Below are 16726 nucleotides of genomic sequence, written 5' to 3'. Positions count from 1 at the left end.
CGATAAGTTAGACAAAAGCTGTGTGTGACGTAGAGGATTTCTGTAGCGATGTTACCCACACCATATGTAAAGTGCGATTATGAGAAAGTTTATGAGCCGGCAGAGGATAGTTTTCTTCTCCTAGATTCCTTGGAGAAAGATTTACAATTTTTGCAGACGAGATTCGATGGCAATCTGGCAATAGTATGTGAGCTGGGACCCGGCTCTGGGATTGTAACGACATTCATGATGCAGAATAATATACCGAGTCACAATGGGGCACTGTATCTGGCTCTGGATATCAACCCATGGGCGCTTGAAGGTACTTTACAGACGGCAACACTAAATAACTGTATAAAAGAAAATGGCCATTCAGGGTATTTGGAACCGGTACAGAGCGATTTAACAACGGGTTTGAGAGACAAACAGGTTGATTTGTTAGTGTTCAATCCACCGTACGTTCCAGCAGAGGAGGTTCCAGAGATCCCAGATACAAAGGAGAATATCGACCAGTGGCTAGACCTAGCTCTGCTGGGAGGCGTTGATGGGATGGAGATTACTGGGAAGGTTCTGGACTCCTTGGAAACGGTACTCTCGCCGAAAGGCGTTGCATACATTTTGTTCTGTGCCCGAAACAAACCAGAGCAACTTGTCCAAAAAATAATGCAAGAAGATCCTAGCTGGGATATAGAACTGATAGAGCATAGAAAGGCAGGATGGGAGGTCTTGTCCGTTTATAGATTCATGCATAAGTAAATAACCAAAAAAAAACAGTATTATGTCATACGTACTTTTTGAATGTTTCCGTAGCCTACCTCAATTCAATTTATCACTTTGATATCGTACACACAGAGTTCCAACATCTGGTTTAAACTTGAGCGAATATGTCTTCGAATACATCGGTTTCACAAGCGGGCGTGTCGAGTGGTTTCAAACTGTACATACTTTCATAGTATGAGTAACTCAACCCACTGAAAAAGTTTCTCAGCTGACTCTGCTTCGTTATCGAATGTACCCCGCATAGTAAGGGCAGTCTTAGTTCCTTGGATTCGGTCAATTCAATATCACCAATCTGCCCAATTCCATATTCTTTGAATTCAGAGATCTTATCTACTAACGCCACATACGGATACGTTTTGAAGATACAGTTCACAGTATCAATAATAAACAACCATTCGTTAGTGGAAGTAAATCCCTCGTAACCCAACGCTAACAATAAATCTAGTGTCTTGCAAACTTGCAAGACGAGATTGCAATCCACATTCTGCTGGATCTGAACTGACTCGCAGAACTCTTGTAAATTTGTTTGCAGGCAGTATGAAAGCGTCCCCCAGTAATCATTGAAATGCGACACCGAGAACCTCAAAAACAACACTCTCAAAAGAATCCAGCAAGTAGTTTTGATTTTCGAGTCGTTACCAACCAGATACTGGCAAACACAGGATATCAATGATTGGAAATCCAGAAGGTATGTGTCCACAGGTGCAATGATCAATAGATACGATATCTTCAACATGTTTTGGCACTTGGCATCAACCTCCGAATCGTTCCACGAATTAAACGTTATTAATGCTGGCGTCATCCCCATTCTCTTTGAACCAGTTACTAACAGTAAATCAGCTAATAACTTGGTTTTATTGTCAGGGTATTGGGACCATTCGTATATGATCGAATTCCACAGTTTGTTCTCACCAAAACAGGGACTTTTCTTCTCATCTTGAAAAATCTCTGCTATCAAAGCCTTCCAGTTCTTTACTTTAGCGCCTACTTCGGAAACAGAGGTTGCCAATGTCAAATAATCATCTGAAAGTTTACTGTCCTTTTCCCCTTTATATTTCAATGGGGTTGTTAGACATTGGGAAACGATGATTGATATGATGGAGCTAAATCTATCGCCACCAACAGTATCATTAACAATGTACTGAACTTTTGAAACCAAATGCCTTACTATTGTAAGTGCCTTGCTCTTTTCTAAGGCATCACTGGGTAGCTCTGCAATAGCATTGGGCAAGTACTTGACAAAAATATCAGACAACTCCTTCTTGTAATGTTTTTGTTGATTGAATTGTGTCTTCTGCAACTTTTCTGCAATGATACCAATAAATTCAATCACCTTATAAGCTATTGGCTTATACAATGTGTAGTTCAAGGCGATATCTTTAAAGAAACTGATGAAATCGTTGTAGAACTCCTCGACGGCTGTATTTTCCAACGATTTTGCGTAGGTGACAAGGAAGTCCATCAATGTTTCACCTTTCAACTTATGAATTAATGATGATTCCAGTCTCCCAGATCCTTTGGAGCTCTTGTGTATGGAAAATTTCGTAACACTTCCTTTATTGTATCTACTAATTATTCCAAAAAAGAAGAATGGAATGGTTAAAGATGGTTTATTCCCATCTAGGACGTGAATAAGCGTAATTACCATGTCGCTAGATTCGATCACAATTAGATTTTCAAGCACCTCCATAGGTTCCAGAAGAAAGAGGGTTTCAAGTAACTTCTTGGACCTGAACTTAAATTTGTAAGCATTATAATTCCCCGTGTTTGGGGTACTACTGGATTTCCCCCCTATAACTCCAGTTGTTTTGTGAGCCCATGTCCATATATCTAAAGAGCACACAGTGACCTGTTTAAAGGCTTGGATAATTACATCGCGCTCCCCTTGTGTCCTAATTCCGGTTTCCTGGTTCTCGTTAGAAAACACGTTAGAAACTACAGATTGTAAAAAATCGCCGGTATTTCCCACCCCAGAGAAGTAACTGTCTTTCTCGTCCATCGAAAGCAAACTGTGAGAAACTTTTAGTATATCTTCAAGAGCACCTAAAAGTAGTGATATTGATTGGTAGTATCCTCCCTTTTCTTTCTCTGCATTTAAGAACCGTTGGATACACTGTATGATAGAAGCGGTCAACGGCAATAGAATGTCAAATAAAGAATTACCGAAATACGTTATACTCTCGGATAGCAGTTTGACATACGAGGTTATCACCAAGGTATTGTTAATTTTCGATATACTCGTCACCAAGAAATCAATAAACTTCAAATGGGAATCATCATCGGTAAATATTTCTAGTTTCATACCACGATTGTGCGATAGCCTTAATATTTTTGAGACCATATCCAAAAGTGAAACAGCAATTAATTCACCTTCGAGGTTTATTTCCGTCACATATTTGCTGACTAGCTTCAAAAAAAAGATAATATAATCCTTGAAGTTTTCTTCTGTCCCATCCAGTAAACAGTTCAAAAGAATAAGAGTACTCCTGATGCTTTTCGCATCTGAATTATTTTCTAATGCCAAAAACTTCATCAAAATTGCTATCGTAAGATTTTTGTAGGTTGAAACATCTTGGTTCTTCCATTTATCCAACGACGAGTTTGGTGTCAACTCTGTAGAAAAGTTCTTCATGACAAGGGCATCATTAGTGTGCAAGACATTGATTAGCACTTGGACTCTATATGCAAACATTTCCAAATCATCAAACTCTCCTAGTGTATCATTATTTAAAAACGGGAAAGAAGATAGTTCATCTGTTAAAATTTGGTACAATCTATTTGATGTCCCCGAATTCAGTAGTGATAAGATCCACTTCGAAACTGTCAAATAATAGGGATTCTGATCATCGAAAAGTACGTCCAGTATCAACTCTAATGGCTGTCTGATAATTGCAGCATAGTCGCTCGAATGCACCCACAATAAGTCCAAAACGAGTAACCTTTTGGTGACATCCTTCTCATTTTTGAAGGCGGAGCAAAGAGCAGCTTCAATGTTTTCGGTTGGAACAGTTCTTATCAGTGATTTCAAAGATTTGATGGCAATACCCTGCCAGTTCGGGCTAAGCATATATTCCCATAGTAAGCTAACAATAAGGTTCAACATTTTTATCGATTCTAATAATGGCATACGCAGAAAGAGGTAGTGGCTGTATATATCCAAAACGCCTACCAAAGCATCTGTTTCGAGCGGCGAATTATCCTTTCTAAGGGTTTCAAAAATTTTATCAGTTAATGTGATTAATGACCAATTTTCGGGTATTTTATTTTCTTCGTCGTTGTGTTCAGGAACCTTTTCAAATACGGCGACGAAGAGTTTTGAGGATTCTTTAATGTTCGTACCGACCTTAAGATCCCTCAATAATAATTCATAAACGTTGTAAACAATCAAAAAGGTCAAATCAGCCGTGGCGAATGGAAGCGTAATTTCATTTGGATTTTCATTATCATCAGAAGTCAGAATGGAGTCGCGGATTTTACTGTAGTAGTCATCAATAACTTTCAAAGTAGTATTGGGATCATGGTCATCTTTGATGCTGAGTTTAGAGTTGCTTAGGGGTAAGAAGGCGCGTTCTGGTAGAAACTCTAAGATTTGTGAAATCAATTCATTTTGCTTATTTTTTGGCAAACGCGCTCGGTTCTGTTCAATGTTGAAGAAGCTCAATATAGCCAAAAGTATCGGTGGTAAGTGCCTAACAATAATTTCCTCGTCACCTGTTATATGAAAATTTGCCAAAACGAACTGCAAGAATGCAAAATCCCCGTTTTGAATAACCCACTTGAATATCTCACTCCAAATGATGAAAGTCTCTACAGCATCAAAGAATGTATTTGCTGCTTTCATAACCTGCTCATTATCTTGAAATTTTTCAGTACCACGCAATAACGTGATGAACATTTTTGGAATGACGTGGGAACCAATTTCCCAGCGGTCCATGAACAAAAGACACACTCTAAGGGCAACCAAAATTCCATCTGCGGTACTAATCATATCCTCTAGTCCATTTATTAGTGGATCAATTCCATATTTCATGAAATATTTTGAGTTGTTGATACTTAGGTCTGCAGCGGAGACCGGTGTTGTAGCACCATCATTTCCTGGGTTATTGTTGAGGCTCGGTCCTAGCAGCCAGTTCCATACTCTTCTGTTCAAGGACATATCTTTCGCCAAAGTCGTCTTGCAGCAGCTCATCACTAACAGTTTTAAGTCCTCTGCGTTGACAATGTCAGTTAAGACAGGAGAGTTCAAATGTAATCTTTGCAGCAACAAGTCCAAAGCACCCCTTTTGATCAACAAATCATTGTCTTGGTCTAAAGCACAGACAAAACAGCGAATTAGCAAACCAGGTTCCGGTTTTAACAATTTCTTAGTTTGAGGTAGTAAGAGTGCCAGTGCAGTATCTTTTGATCTATTTTTCGTCAAGGCAGCGTCAGTCTTGTTTAGTTCTGCTACCAAATGCGGCACCGCATTCAAAGAGGGCAATTTTCTTGTCAGCCAAACAAGACCACCTAATCGTCTCTCCTTATTAGCCATCATGATGATAAAACAGGTCTGCCAAAACAGAGAGTCGTCTCCCAAGTTCTCTTGTAAAGTTTCAATCAGCTTCAAAGTTGGGCCCAGAAATTCACTACTCTCGTCGTCAACCCCGGGGAACAACGATGCAAGCAACGGTCTAACAACCACTTGCAGGGTCTGAGAGGGCAATTGAACCAGATATGTATCGTACACCTCGATAAGCGTCGATCTGACAGACATCGATGCGTACGACATTAATGGCAAAATACCTGGAATCCAAATGTTACACTCTGAGGCCAGTGCTTCTAGCCCAATGTTCTCGAAGATGTATGTGTAAACTTCTAAGGTTTTGTTGTGGACACCGGCAGGTAGTTCGGGGCTTAGAGACGAGGTCAACCGTCTACTCACCTCATATGGTGACGGCACGTAGTACTTGACGTTAGAAAATTGCGGTTGCCAACTCTGCAAAGCCTTCAACAGCGCACCCAGTGAGGCGATGTAATCTGCCCATTCTGTAACTAAGTCGAACCGCTCCAACGCCTTCTTCACGTTCGAATGGAACTTCTTCTGCTTCGAGTCCAATTGTTTCCCCTGCACATCTATTGTGAGCGGCTTTAGTGCCAGCGACATTGGTGGTTGATCTCCTCGTCGAACTCTAGCAATGTCCCCGTCGTTGCTCCCTCCTCTAAAACGTTGGAATACGAGGTTTTCCGTAACGACATAATAATTTTAAGATACGTATTGTGAATATGAATATGAAATATGGTGAGAGGGTGCAAAGGTCAGTTACAGTGGGAGGATTGAACTCCTTTAGGGAGTGCCTTTCCACACGAACACGTTCCCATCCCAGCCGGTAGTCGCCACAAACCCTGGCGCACCCCAGAGCGACCAGTCTCCGTCGAATACAAACTCTGTATGAGCGGTGAATCTTGACACGAGCCCATTGCGCAGGTCACTCGCATTTGTTCTCCCCGTAGTTACGCCGTACCCACTATTGTTGCCTCTGGTGCGGTCCGTAGCATAGCCCATATCTTGCCATATGCAACATGTCATGTCATATGATGTGGAGAGTAAGTAATTGCTCGAGTGCGGGGACCAATTGACCTTTCTGACAGCCAACTCGTGACCACCGACGATTTCGTTAGTGCACTGCACTTGCTTGGCCCCTCTTGGGCCCTCAGGCCACTTTCCCCGAATCGAAAGGGGCCCTGTTCTGAGCATTCGTAAGTCCCAGATCTTAATCTTGTTATCGACTCCCCCGGTAGCTATAACATTAGTTCTGTACTTATTGAAGTCTACGCTGAGGGTTTCTGATCCACTGTGTGCCATGAATTGGTGCGTCGGGCCTTGACCTGGCTGAGATGCTCTTAGATCAAAAAGGGACACCGTCGAGTCCCCTGAGCAGCAAACCATTAACGAATCGTCATGCGGCGAAAACTTTGCCTGGTATACACAATCTTTCCCATTGGTGGTACCTGTACCGTTCGGTCGGTCGAGCACCGCTGTGTTGGACCTCGTTCTTGGTTTCAATGTCATAACACTGTTGGGTCTACCGACGCTCCATACCTTCACCAGCCCATCCCATCCACTGGAGACAAAAGTGTTTCTCCCGATAAGCGACCAGTTACAGCTTGCTACCTCGTCTCTGTGCTCCTGATACACCGCGACAGGGTACTTATCCAGGGTTGTATCGAAAAGTCGTAGGCTGCCATCTCCTTGCGCCACAAGACACTGGTTTTCATTGAGTTCGCTCCATGCTAAATCAAAGAGACAATCCTGTGTTAGATAATCCCTTCGAGTTACCATTTGGCCCTCTGGAGAGATATCCAATATCCATAGTTTACCGTTCCCGATTAATCCGTAATTCGTGCCCGTAGCGACCGCGAGCCTACTATCGAGGAAGGGGGAGTACTGCACAGCGTACCCACTAAACCCGCGCATCTCGAAGCGCAACATTGATACACGCTGCTCGTATCACGCAGTGGAAGTCAACGAGTGCCGCTTCGTATGCTGAACTTACGACTCCATCAACCATTCTTTTAGACATCGCATAATGTAAATCAAAGAAATAAGACATGTAAATATATCCGTTATATACATAAATCTTTTGAGTTCTGTCCTTTAAGTAACAACGTTTAGAGAATTTGGTTGCACGTAAGGTTCTGACAAGAGTATTCACAACAAGAAGGACGCGATAAAGGTGAAAATTGCCGTGCTGAAAGATGGCAGAACGATGGCACCAGCGTTTTTCCGTTGATTGGTCCCCATCGATGAGGACGCTTCAGAGCGTCTCGTGCTGCTGCTGCTGCCAACACGTGAAGTTATCCTGCTACCAGAACGTGTGCTCGAAGACCCGGTCGTGTTCGAGGCCCCCTCGACGGTGAAGATGTTCCCACCAGTGCTCATCATAACGGCGCTGGACCATGGGTTGCTATAGGATGCGGCCTTGACGGCACTTGGGACCGTAGAACTAATGACCTCCACCGATTCAGGGAGACTGCTGTCGAAGTTTGCCTGTGCCATGGAGACTTCCAGATTCTCTAGATCGTAAACGACGTATGCGTTCGACAAGAAGACGTCCCCCAAAACGACCCAGTTTTCCTGCTGTGGCCCTATTGCCAGGACGCACGTTTGGGAACTCTGTTGTACTACAAAATCATCCAGGGGAGCCGTGATATGGAACCCACCAAAATCGAACACCAAATTTGTGTTGCTTGTATCGTAGGAACAGCTCATGGTGTAAAACCCAGATCTGCTATCGTAAGTTGCATTGAACTTCCTGGCAATTTCGTTAGCTAATTGCGCAGGGAAATAGGAAATGGTTGTCCCAGAGTCCAGAAGAGCCGGTATAGTGGTCGTTGCAATAGTCGATTGAGAGCCGTCCTTATCGACCCCTAGACCATACAGCGTGATATCGAACTCAACCGGTTTGGAGCTCGCAGAATCGTGGTATATGTCCACCAGGGGCACCGTGTACAGAGTGCCGGTGTACTTGGAATGGTCTACAGCTCCGAACAAGACAGAGCCTTCTTGTTCCTGTGGGTCGTTCAAAAACAGTGAGTACGCGACTTTGTGAATGATACCGTCGTTCTTCAACACCATGGGGAAATTGGCGTACTGGTACAGTGATGATGAGGCCGCGGCGATGTCCTTTTTCCCACTCGCAGTGTTCGATAATTGGTTAGTGACCTCCAGGCCTGGTAGCCCGATCCCAAGGACACCCATACTTGAGTTACTGTAGTTTGCCACGGCGAAGGAGACACCTGACACATTCAATTTGTTGATGCTCATCGTGTCAATACCCCAGCTACCTGACGCATAGGAGGTATCACCGTAGGAGATGGCGAAGGCTGTATTGTTCGACTTGAAAGTGGACGATTTGCTGTGGTCAAAAGTACCGTACGTAGAACACTGCACAGTGGCCTCAGCAGCACTATCGGTGGTTCTTGCTGGTACACCTGTTGCGACTGCCGTTTCTGTCCCTGTCCCAGTCATCATCATTGTGTTCTCCGCACCAGTCATCATCGTCCACCCGGACTCCAGATCGCCGGCCACCGAGTTCCATATGTTCCCACCGGGTGGCAGATCACCTAAAGTTATAGTAACCACCCCTGTGGTCACCCATTCGTCTTTCTGTTGCGCTTCAATTTCGACGCGAGCGTCCCCTTCATCACCCAGGAACTTCTTGCCACGGCGCCCACTGGCACACAGCGGATTGTCCGTCCCCATCACCCAAAGATCCGAAGACCCGGTGTCCACGAGCACAGTCACTTTCTGCGGTGGAGTCCCTATCTCCAAATCGACCGAGTAAAAGCTAACCTGGTTCTGGACGTCCATAAGCGAGTACCCGTCCGTATTATCCCGCTTCGCAAGCCACTCCCTCATACCGTTCCTCTTGTGGAAATCCAATTTCACGTACTTCTCCGGCACATCTGCACCCGCTTCTCCAACCACAGCAGCACCAGCCACTGCCCCACGCACCAGCCACACACACACAAGCCAACTTTTGCCAACGCATCGTCTTCGTCTTCCTCTTACAATATCTTATTATTGCTCCCAACAAGTGTACACTGATAGAGCCGTGAAAGACGTGTTCCTAACTCCCCCCGTATCGGTATATATAGACCGCACGCCCTCCCAACTGCCCCAGAAGAAGACCCAAAAGGTTCGTCCTCTGATCTTCGCAGTTCGAAACAGAAGTGAAAAATATCGCGTTTTTTCGTCGAGAAATTTTTCACCTCCTTTTGGCAAAAATGACGTCATTTCTATTGTTCTTTTCGCGCCTCGAAAGGTCTTGGCGTTTTTAAGTGTGGTGTCTGGGTGTTTTCATGTAGTATATACATATGTATTCATGGTTATTGCAGTTTGTGCTGTTCGTGGGGTGGGCCGTTCACGGTAGGAGAGACGCGATGAGGGTGAGTATGGCTGTAGCCACGGAGGTGAACACCGCATTAACTGCACCGAGATTCTCTCTTGCATTGCTGGACTGGGTCGTGGTCGAGGTGCCGTTCGTTGACACGGTGTAGATGTTGCCGCTCGGAGAAACGTCCGTGCCGTTTCCCCAGGTTTTGTCGTAAGAGGGTGCTCTCACTGTTCCCGGGACTTTGCTCTTGATGGCCTCGATTTGCTCGGGTGCATACTCCGTATTGGCTTGGCCCATAGAGATCTCGTAGGATTCCAGGTCGTGCACGACGTATGCTCTCGATAGGAAATTGTCGCACAGGATGTACGGCTGATTGTCCGCAGGGTCGAGCCTCAAGATACACTTGTTCTTTTCGTATTTTCTAACGAAGTTGCTCAGCGGGCCATCGATATGGAATCGCCCAATATCAAAGGAAGCGACACTCGTGTCCTTCTTTGAGGGACACTTCAAAGTGTAAGAGTTGAGCTCCTCATCAAAAGTGGCATTCAGACTTTGGACCAACTGGTCGACCAATTTAGTCGGCAGGGACGAGACAGTAGCTCCACTGTCTAGTACGACTATAAATTCGTCGTGGCGACGGTTCTGGGGACGCCGTTTGTTTGGACACCCACGCCGTGCATTAAAAACGTTGAAATAGTGCGGATGGTCCATACCTTTGTCCCTAAAATCGTTGACTAAGGGGACAGTGAACAGATCGTTCCGGTACTTCGAGTGGTCCACGGCGCCGAAAAGAACAGACCCTTTCATTGCATGGGAGTCGTTTAAGAACAGAGAGTACGCCACTTTGTCTACGGAGCCCTGGTTATTTAATGCCTGCGGAAAGTTCGCGTACTCATAACTGGAGTATGGATCAATGCGAGCATTAAACATGTTGGTCGTTTCTAAGGATGGGAACCCAATGCCAAACACGCCTTCAGTTGCGTTAAACACATTGGCCACACCGAACGACATGTCGAGAATCTCTAGAAGCTCTACTCTTACAACGTCAGTGCCCCAAAACCGGGACGCTCCAGTTTTATCTGCATAAAACATAGTAAAATTCGTACCGTTGTTCTTGAACGATGACGAGCTGCTGTGGTTGAAAGTGCCATAGTTGGTACAGTCGATGATGGGTTGCACCATACTTGACGACGTACCAGTTGTCACTGTGCCGGACATTGTGACGCGATCGTTACTCAGAGAAGACAACAAGCTGACACTAGTGTTAGCCCCGACTTGCTTCTCATATCCACTGTGTTTCTTAATCTCACAGTACGGATTGTCGGGAGAAGTCATCCAGGGGTCAGCCGATCCAATATTTATACTCACAGTTATGTTTTGCGGCGGAGTACCAACAGCGAGCTGCACAGTGTACAAAATCTTTTCATTAATAAGGTCGACCAAAACGTAATCACCGTCCCTCTTAGCGAACACCATATCCCCTGTCGCAGAGGTACAACTCTTGTCAAACCCCATCTGAACGTACTTCTTGGGTAACTTCACAACGCTGGCTATCGCAGCAGTTCCGAGGCATAAACTCACAATCAGCTCTTTTAATAACATACTTCTTTGAAGAATTGACATTTTGCGACTCTAAACACACCAGCCTCAGAAGGCCAGTATACTTCCCTCTCTCGATGTCATGCGGATGTTGTTATATATTTATCAGTCAGCTAAAGTGCCAAGCAGCGTCGGCGCCGTAGTAATGCGGAGAGGGACAGTCGCAGTAACAACAACAACAACATGGATGGTTATTCGGAACTCAATATATGTTTACTTGTCGTCGAGATGGTCCGTAGTTATCTTTGTGTCCGCCGTACAACAACTTCTTCTTCTCTTCATCGGTGATGTTGCGTGCGGGGCAACAAAACTAAAAAGAATGGCACTTCATCCACCGTGCGGGAAAACGAGCACAGGGAGTGCAAACCGGAGATCTGATTTACAGCACACCCTCAGGAGTTCATTTGATCGCTGTGTCCCCCCACCGTGGGCCCAGTGGTCTCAACCACGAAGTGGGCAATCACTCCAAAAGCCTCTTGAGATCCTCCGCATTGTACGCATAGCAGCTAACGCGCAAGTGTGTGTAATATAATCAGTGAATCATGTGCCCATTTTCGACCATTATGCAATGCAGATACAGACACAGATGCAGACACAGAGGTACATTGAAACCCTTACATGTCTTCCCCCTTTCAGTACCGATGTTTCGAATGGTATAAACCGACCCCCAAACCCGAAAAACTCACACAAGGAAAGCCCCTGTTGACTTTAACATCGCAAGTCCTCTACACAAGATGCTGCACGGGTCTCATCTCCAGTAACCAGCTGATCGTCTTGCATTTTAACGAGTAGTTTTCCCCCAGAGCAGCTTCTCTTGGGACTCAAAATATTTTAAATCTAAAACCGTCGCAGCTCTTCACAAGTGCAATGGTGGAGTGAAAGACAGAGCCACTTGCCACACAGCAGTCGCTCAAGGGGAACTCTACGATGGCTGATGCGAACAACGGAAACGACAGTGGTGCTGCCACCCCGGCGTCTCCAGCGGCCGGCAGTGCCAGCACCCCGCAGCAGCAGCTCGTGGAGCTGGCCCAGAGGTTCAAACTGTTCGTCGGGGAGGCCAAGAGGGTTGGGGAGACCACAGAGGCAGGGAAACAGCTTCTCGTGCGGGCTGCGAAGATTAAGGCGGTGTACGATTCCGTGAGAGGCGCCTCTGCTGGAGCTGCAGCCCAGTCGCAACAACGCACAGCGGATGGTGCGACGGGGAATGTTGCTACCGCACCAGCTGCTGCTGGTGGTGGTGGTGGCGCCGGGAACACAGCTGCGACACAATTGGCAATGGCCATGCGGCAGGCGCTGACCCCGGAGCAGGTGCAACAGTACGATAAGATCGCCACGAACTTCCAAAACAAGGCCAAGAGCATCAGGGACAAGCACAACTACTTAAAGCAGAATATCGACAAGCTCACCGCGGAGATCAACAAGCAGCAGGACCGCAGCGCGAAGCAACAGCTGGCGGAGAAGCGGAACGAGCTTTTGCGCTCGGTGAGACAGCTTACCGTGGAACATAACAGCCTCAAAGTGAACTTCCAGCTATCGCGGAAGAACTTCTACGTCGAGTGTGCCAAGCTGAACCCCAAGTTGCAGCAGATCCTGCAAAGGACGGCACAGCAGGCACAATCGTCACAACAGGCTCAGGTTCAGGCCCAGGCTCAAGCGCAGGCCCAATCGCAGTCTCCAGCAGCACAGTCACAATCACAATCGCAACCGCCCGTTGTGCCACAGCAGGCGCAGACTCCAGTGCCGCAATCGCAATCCCAAACGCAGTTACCTCAATCACAGCCGCCGCAGCGCACGCAGAGCAACTCAAACAGTAGCGGTAACAACAGCAACGTTACAGGGCACCCACCAAGTGCAACTCCGACAGTCCCAGCAAACCACCCTGCGAAGCACAAGATATTCAAGGAGTCCGAACCGAGCGTGCCGATCCCGGAGAGCATCGATACCGTGCAGCCAGCACAGGTCGCGTACAAAGTGAACAGACCGACGATCACAGGAGGGTCTGGGATGAACGCTCCAGCACTGAACACACCCGTGAACGTCAAGATCCCCGTGTACGAGGCGGACACGGACCGGGTCCTCTCCAAGCGGAAACTCCGCGAGCTCGTGCGCACCGTCGGTGTCGACGAGGGCGATGGGGAGACCGTCATGGACGGCGACGTCGAGCAGCTGCTCCTGGACCTCGCGGACGATTTCGTCTCGGACGTCACTGCGTTTGCGTGCCGTCTTGCGAAACATCGTGGTAGCGACTCGCTCGAGGCGAGGGACGTGCAGCTGCACCTCGAGAGAAACTGGAACATCCGGCTGCCAGGGTACGCCACGGACGAGATCCGGTCCACACGGAAGTGGAACGGCACCAGCGCATACCACCAGAAACTGAACGCAATCGCCCAGGACCGGACCGCTGCAGCGGGGTCCGCAACGGGCGGATCAGTCACAAAGCCGTCGAGAAGATGATGTGGGCGCGATGCCCCGTCAATGTAAGAACGTATGTACTATTATGTGCTTCTGTATACGATGAAGGAAGTTACTTATCCAGTTTCAACCCAAGGGATTTCTCCCAGTGGTTACCTGTGCTGTTCGACATCGCGGTTCATTGAATCCGCTTCTTGCTGTGCTTTGGCCAGCCAGCGGGTCACCAGTTCCTTATACTCCCGCTGCAGTACTTTGAGCTTGTCCTCCATCACGTTCCGCTCCAAAGTGAGCCCCAGGATCACATCGTTCAAGTGTACCTGCTGGCTCATATGCGTAGCCCTCTCCTCCTTCAATTGGGAGATAGTCGTGTCTCGCTGGGCAAGCAGCTGTCTCATCTGCGGTAGCAACGACGTCGTCTCCTCATCGCGGGAGCTGCCGATCTCGGGTCCGAGTGATAAGCCACCGTCCGCAACGGCGGGGAACAGCTCACTGTGCAACTGCTCTGCCCTGTCACGGTCCACTAGTGCCCTCTCATAACGCTCCATCCAACGGCACACGACTGGGCAGATCTCACCTTTAAAGGTTCCTCCATTGAGGGGCTCGTTATGACGTTGATATATATTACACTGGTGTTGAAGAAGCTGGCGCTACAGAGGGCTGGTGGGAGCCAAGGGAGTGCACGACAACGAACGCAGCTGTGGCAGTTGATCAATGGCTGACCAGGGACATTGGTACTCGCGATGGTGGTACGGCGGTAGAGGTGCCGCTGGTGCACGGGGCGGTTTATTTCCGCCCGTGACCGTGGACGATACGACGAGGTACTCGCAGTTGCAGGGGGAGCAGATCGAGTACTTGGAGCAGCAGGCGAGAGAGCAGATCCATGCCCGTGGCAGTTCGTGGTGCTGGTACGAGGATCTGTCTTGTGTGAGTAGTGATCCGGAGGAGTGGACGAAACAGCCCGGGGTCGCAGCGGTGTTTGGAACCGGGTCCGGGAGATGCCCACTCCCGCTGCCGTCATACCCGATGGACCTACATGCTGGACACCAGGTCTACATTCGGGACTCGCTGTTGCTCCCTGGCGATGGCCCAGAGCAGTACCTGCACACCATGCCCCTGACGACGCGGATCGCAAATGCAGTAAAGGAGTACTATCACTTCAGGAACGAGACGCATCTTTATTTGAACAGCAAGTTTGCTGAACCTCCCGTGGACCCTGTACCGTTTGCTGACGATCTTGGTAACGAAGACAACGATGGTGTAGACGGTAACGAGGATGACGTGGTTATTGAGAAGACGGTCATTATATCAATGGTCGGATGGCTCCCGGATAAATACGAGAAATACTCACTCAAGGAGCAAAGAACCGCACAGTACTTGTCCAAGAAATTAGCATGCGAGATAAGAGATAGTCCAATATCAAGTTACCGTGTTAAGGAGAGACAGATTTTTAGCTTATCCTTTGAATGTCCCTTAGATACAAAGCAACAGGAGGATGTCTTGGAAGAGTGTAAATTCCTCTTACAACATTGGGAACATATCCTCCAGGGGGCACATAACATATACTTTATTGGTGTCTACCATAGTGTGCCCCTGGCAATTGAGTTATGCTACTACATAATGAGAGGTTGCGACAAATACGGACTTGATAGACAAACTGTTCGCATTGGCTTACTGAGCATCAATTCGTGCCTACAAGGTTACAGATTTTGGGATCACAGTGTGGATCCACAGGCGACAGAGGGAAGAGACACAACCAGTGGAACCAACGATAACGCTCTTGAGTTAGATTATGCCCGGTTAGAACAAGCGAAGGAGAAACAACTGTTCGCAGGTTTAACCAAAGAGGAGTCCGATTTGTTGTCTCGAATCAAGGGGTACAGCGATATGGACTCGAAACAGTCAAGACGAATACAGCAACTATTTGACTGGCTTTGCTTTTTTTGCCCCCGTGTGAGGATCAATCTGGTCAGTTCCGTTTACGACAACTTTATGACAATGACGCAGAAATTGGCCATGGATTATTTCCATCCAAAGATTATTAGAAACCTGTGGTGCCATTCCACGTACTTGGACATGAACACTAGGGAGCCCCGGGAGCAGAATTTTCCGGATTTCCACATCAAGACGCCCAAATTTGAGTTTGAGGTAAACGTCCCCCGATCGCGGCTGTTCGAGATCGAGCTGTTGAACGAGCTGTTGCTGATGATAAACTTGGGGAAAGTGGAGTTTGTGCCGATCTTCAAACTGATCAGCCCCTACTTCATATCGCGGTCCTTTAACGAGAACACGCTGGCGCTCAGCATAAAGAAGAGTCGTCAGAACCACTTGAAAATCTGGATGCAAGAGATGTCTCTGAAATGGGCCGGTGAGGAATCCGTGACCGACGGAGGTCTACCAAGAACAGCAGACACGGTTCATAACCTTCTGGAGTACGTCAACTACCAGACACTCAAAGCACCGGACTTGGTCCAGATATACAGCGACATCTACGACGACAACGACGTATACCGGAATTTCGTCAAGTGTACGCAGGCAACGCGCACGCCAACGACACAGCGCCACGTCTCTCTGCTACACAACCGAACCACGCAAGAGAGCATCCTCAACGCGGCCAACCAGTACGACCTCGTATGGAAACTTCACGAGACTCTCACGAAACTGTCCACTGTCAGAAATTTGCCGGTCCAGCCACCGCCTACTACGATCTCTTTCAAAGTCACCTGGGCGCACGATAAGGCAGCAGATAGTGAGGGGAAATATCCACAGGCAAGACACACGCCCACGGCAGCCACAGTATTCCACAGAGACGCACGAGAGTCGCTTGCGAGGGTCGTTCGCCTATGGAATACATACCAGCTCTGGGACCCGCAGACGCGCGGGCTCATCCAGCTGAAAAGGATATTCAGCGTGCTCGCAACCTACAGCTCCGCGGACCAACTCATCGCAGACCTTCAGCAGTCCAGCTGACCGCGCAAGGGTACCCTCTGTCGCTGGTCATCGACCGGTCAGTCCGCCGCTTACCCAGCCACCCACAGCGTTAAACGTTGCGTTCAACGGTTTTTTCAGTTTAAAGGCGTATT

The 16726-nt window shown here is 47.6% G+C and overlaps 8 protein-coding genes across 8 annotated transcripts; 3 read left to right on the top strand and 5 right to left on the bottom strand.

Annotated features, from left to right (window-relative positions):
- Nucleotides 1–48: 48 nt before the first annotated feature.
- MTQ2 (S-adenosylmethionine-dependent methyltransferase) lies at nucleotides 49–735 on the top strand (the record flags this gene model as incomplete). Its single annotated transcript, XM_022609767.1, has 1 exon — nucleotides 49–735. The coding sequence occupies one exon, from the start codon at nucleotides 49–51 to the stop codon at nucleotides 733–735; it is 687 nt and encodes a 228-aa protein (XP_022466130.1).
- A 112-nt stretch (nucleotides 736–847) lies between these two features.
- On the bottom strand, nucleotides 848–5902 carry DOP1 (Dop1p; the record flags this gene model as incomplete). The annotated part of the gene is made up of 1 exon (XM_022609766.1): nucleotides 848–5902. One exon carries the CDS (start codon nucleotides 5900–5902, stop codon nucleotides 848–850), a length of 5055 nt encoding a protein of 1684 aa, XP_022466129.1.
- A 180-nt stretch (nucleotides 5903–6082) lies between these two features.
- PEX7 (Pex7p) lies at nucleotides 6083–7228 on the bottom strand (the record flags this gene model as incomplete). The annotated part of the gene is made up of 1 exon (XM_022609765.1): nucleotides 6083–7228. One exon carries the CDS (start codon nucleotides 7226–7228, stop codon nucleotides 6083–6085), a length of 1146 nt encoding a protein of 381 aa, XP_022466128.1.
- A 219-nt stretch (nucleotides 7229–7447) lies between these two features.
- On the bottom strand, nucleotides 7448–9157 carry KNAG0I00910 (pepsin-like aspartic protease; the record flags this gene model as incomplete). Its single annotated transcript, XM_022609764.1, has 1 exon — nucleotides 7448–9157. One exon carries the CDS (start codon nucleotides 9155–9157, stop codon nucleotides 7448–7450), a length of 1710 nt encoding a protein of 569 aa, XP_022466127.1.
- Nucleotides 9158–9662: 505 nt separating this feature from the next.
- On the bottom strand, nucleotides 9663–11258 carry KNAG0I00900 (pepsin-like aspartic protease; the record flags this gene model as incomplete). The annotated part of the gene is made up of 1 exon (XM_022609762.1): nucleotides 9663–11258. The coding sequence occupies one exon, from the start codon at nucleotides 11256–11258 to the stop codon at nucleotides 9663–9665; it is 1596 nt and encodes a 531-aa protein (XP_022466126.1).
- A 903-nt stretch (nucleotides 11259–12161) lies between these two features.
- TAF12 (Taf12p) lies at nucleotides 12162–13688 on the top strand (the record flags this gene model as incomplete). The annotated part of the gene is made up of 1 exon (XM_022609761.1): nucleotides 12162–13688. The coding sequence occupies one exon, from the start codon at nucleotides 12162–12164 to the stop codon at nucleotides 13686–13688; it is 1527 nt and encodes a 508-aa protein (XP_022466125.1).
- A 110-nt stretch (nucleotides 13689–13798) lies between these two features.
- On the bottom strand, nucleotides 13799–14191 carry ATG16 (Atg16p; the record flags this gene model as incomplete). Its single annotated transcript, XM_022609760.1, has 1 exon — nucleotides 13799–14191. The coding sequence occupies one exon, from the start codon at nucleotides 14189–14191 to the stop codon at nucleotides 13799–13801; it is 393 nt and encodes a 130-aa protein (XP_022466124.1).
- Nucleotides 14192–14357: 166 nt separating this feature from the next.
- CVM1 (Cvm1p) lies at nucleotides 14358–16613 on the top strand (the record flags this gene model as incomplete). The annotated part of the gene is made up of 1 exon (XM_022609759.1): nucleotides 14358–16613. One exon carries the CDS (start codon nucleotides 14358–14360, stop codon nucleotides 16611–16613), a length of 2256 nt encoding a protein of 751 aa, XP_022466123.1.
- Nucleotides 16614–16726: the final 113 nt, after the last annotated feature.

The sequence above is a fragment of the Huiozyma naganishii genome, chromosome 9, assembly GCF_000348985.1.
Source record: "Huiozyma naganishii CBS 8797 chromosome 9, complete genome".
Taxonomy (NCBI): domain Eukaryota; kingdom Fungi; phylum Ascomycota; class Saccharomycetes; order Saccharomycetales; family Saccharomycetaceae; genus Huiozyma; species Huiozyma naganishii.
This window is presented reverse-complemented; position numbering and strand designations above follow the sequence as displayed.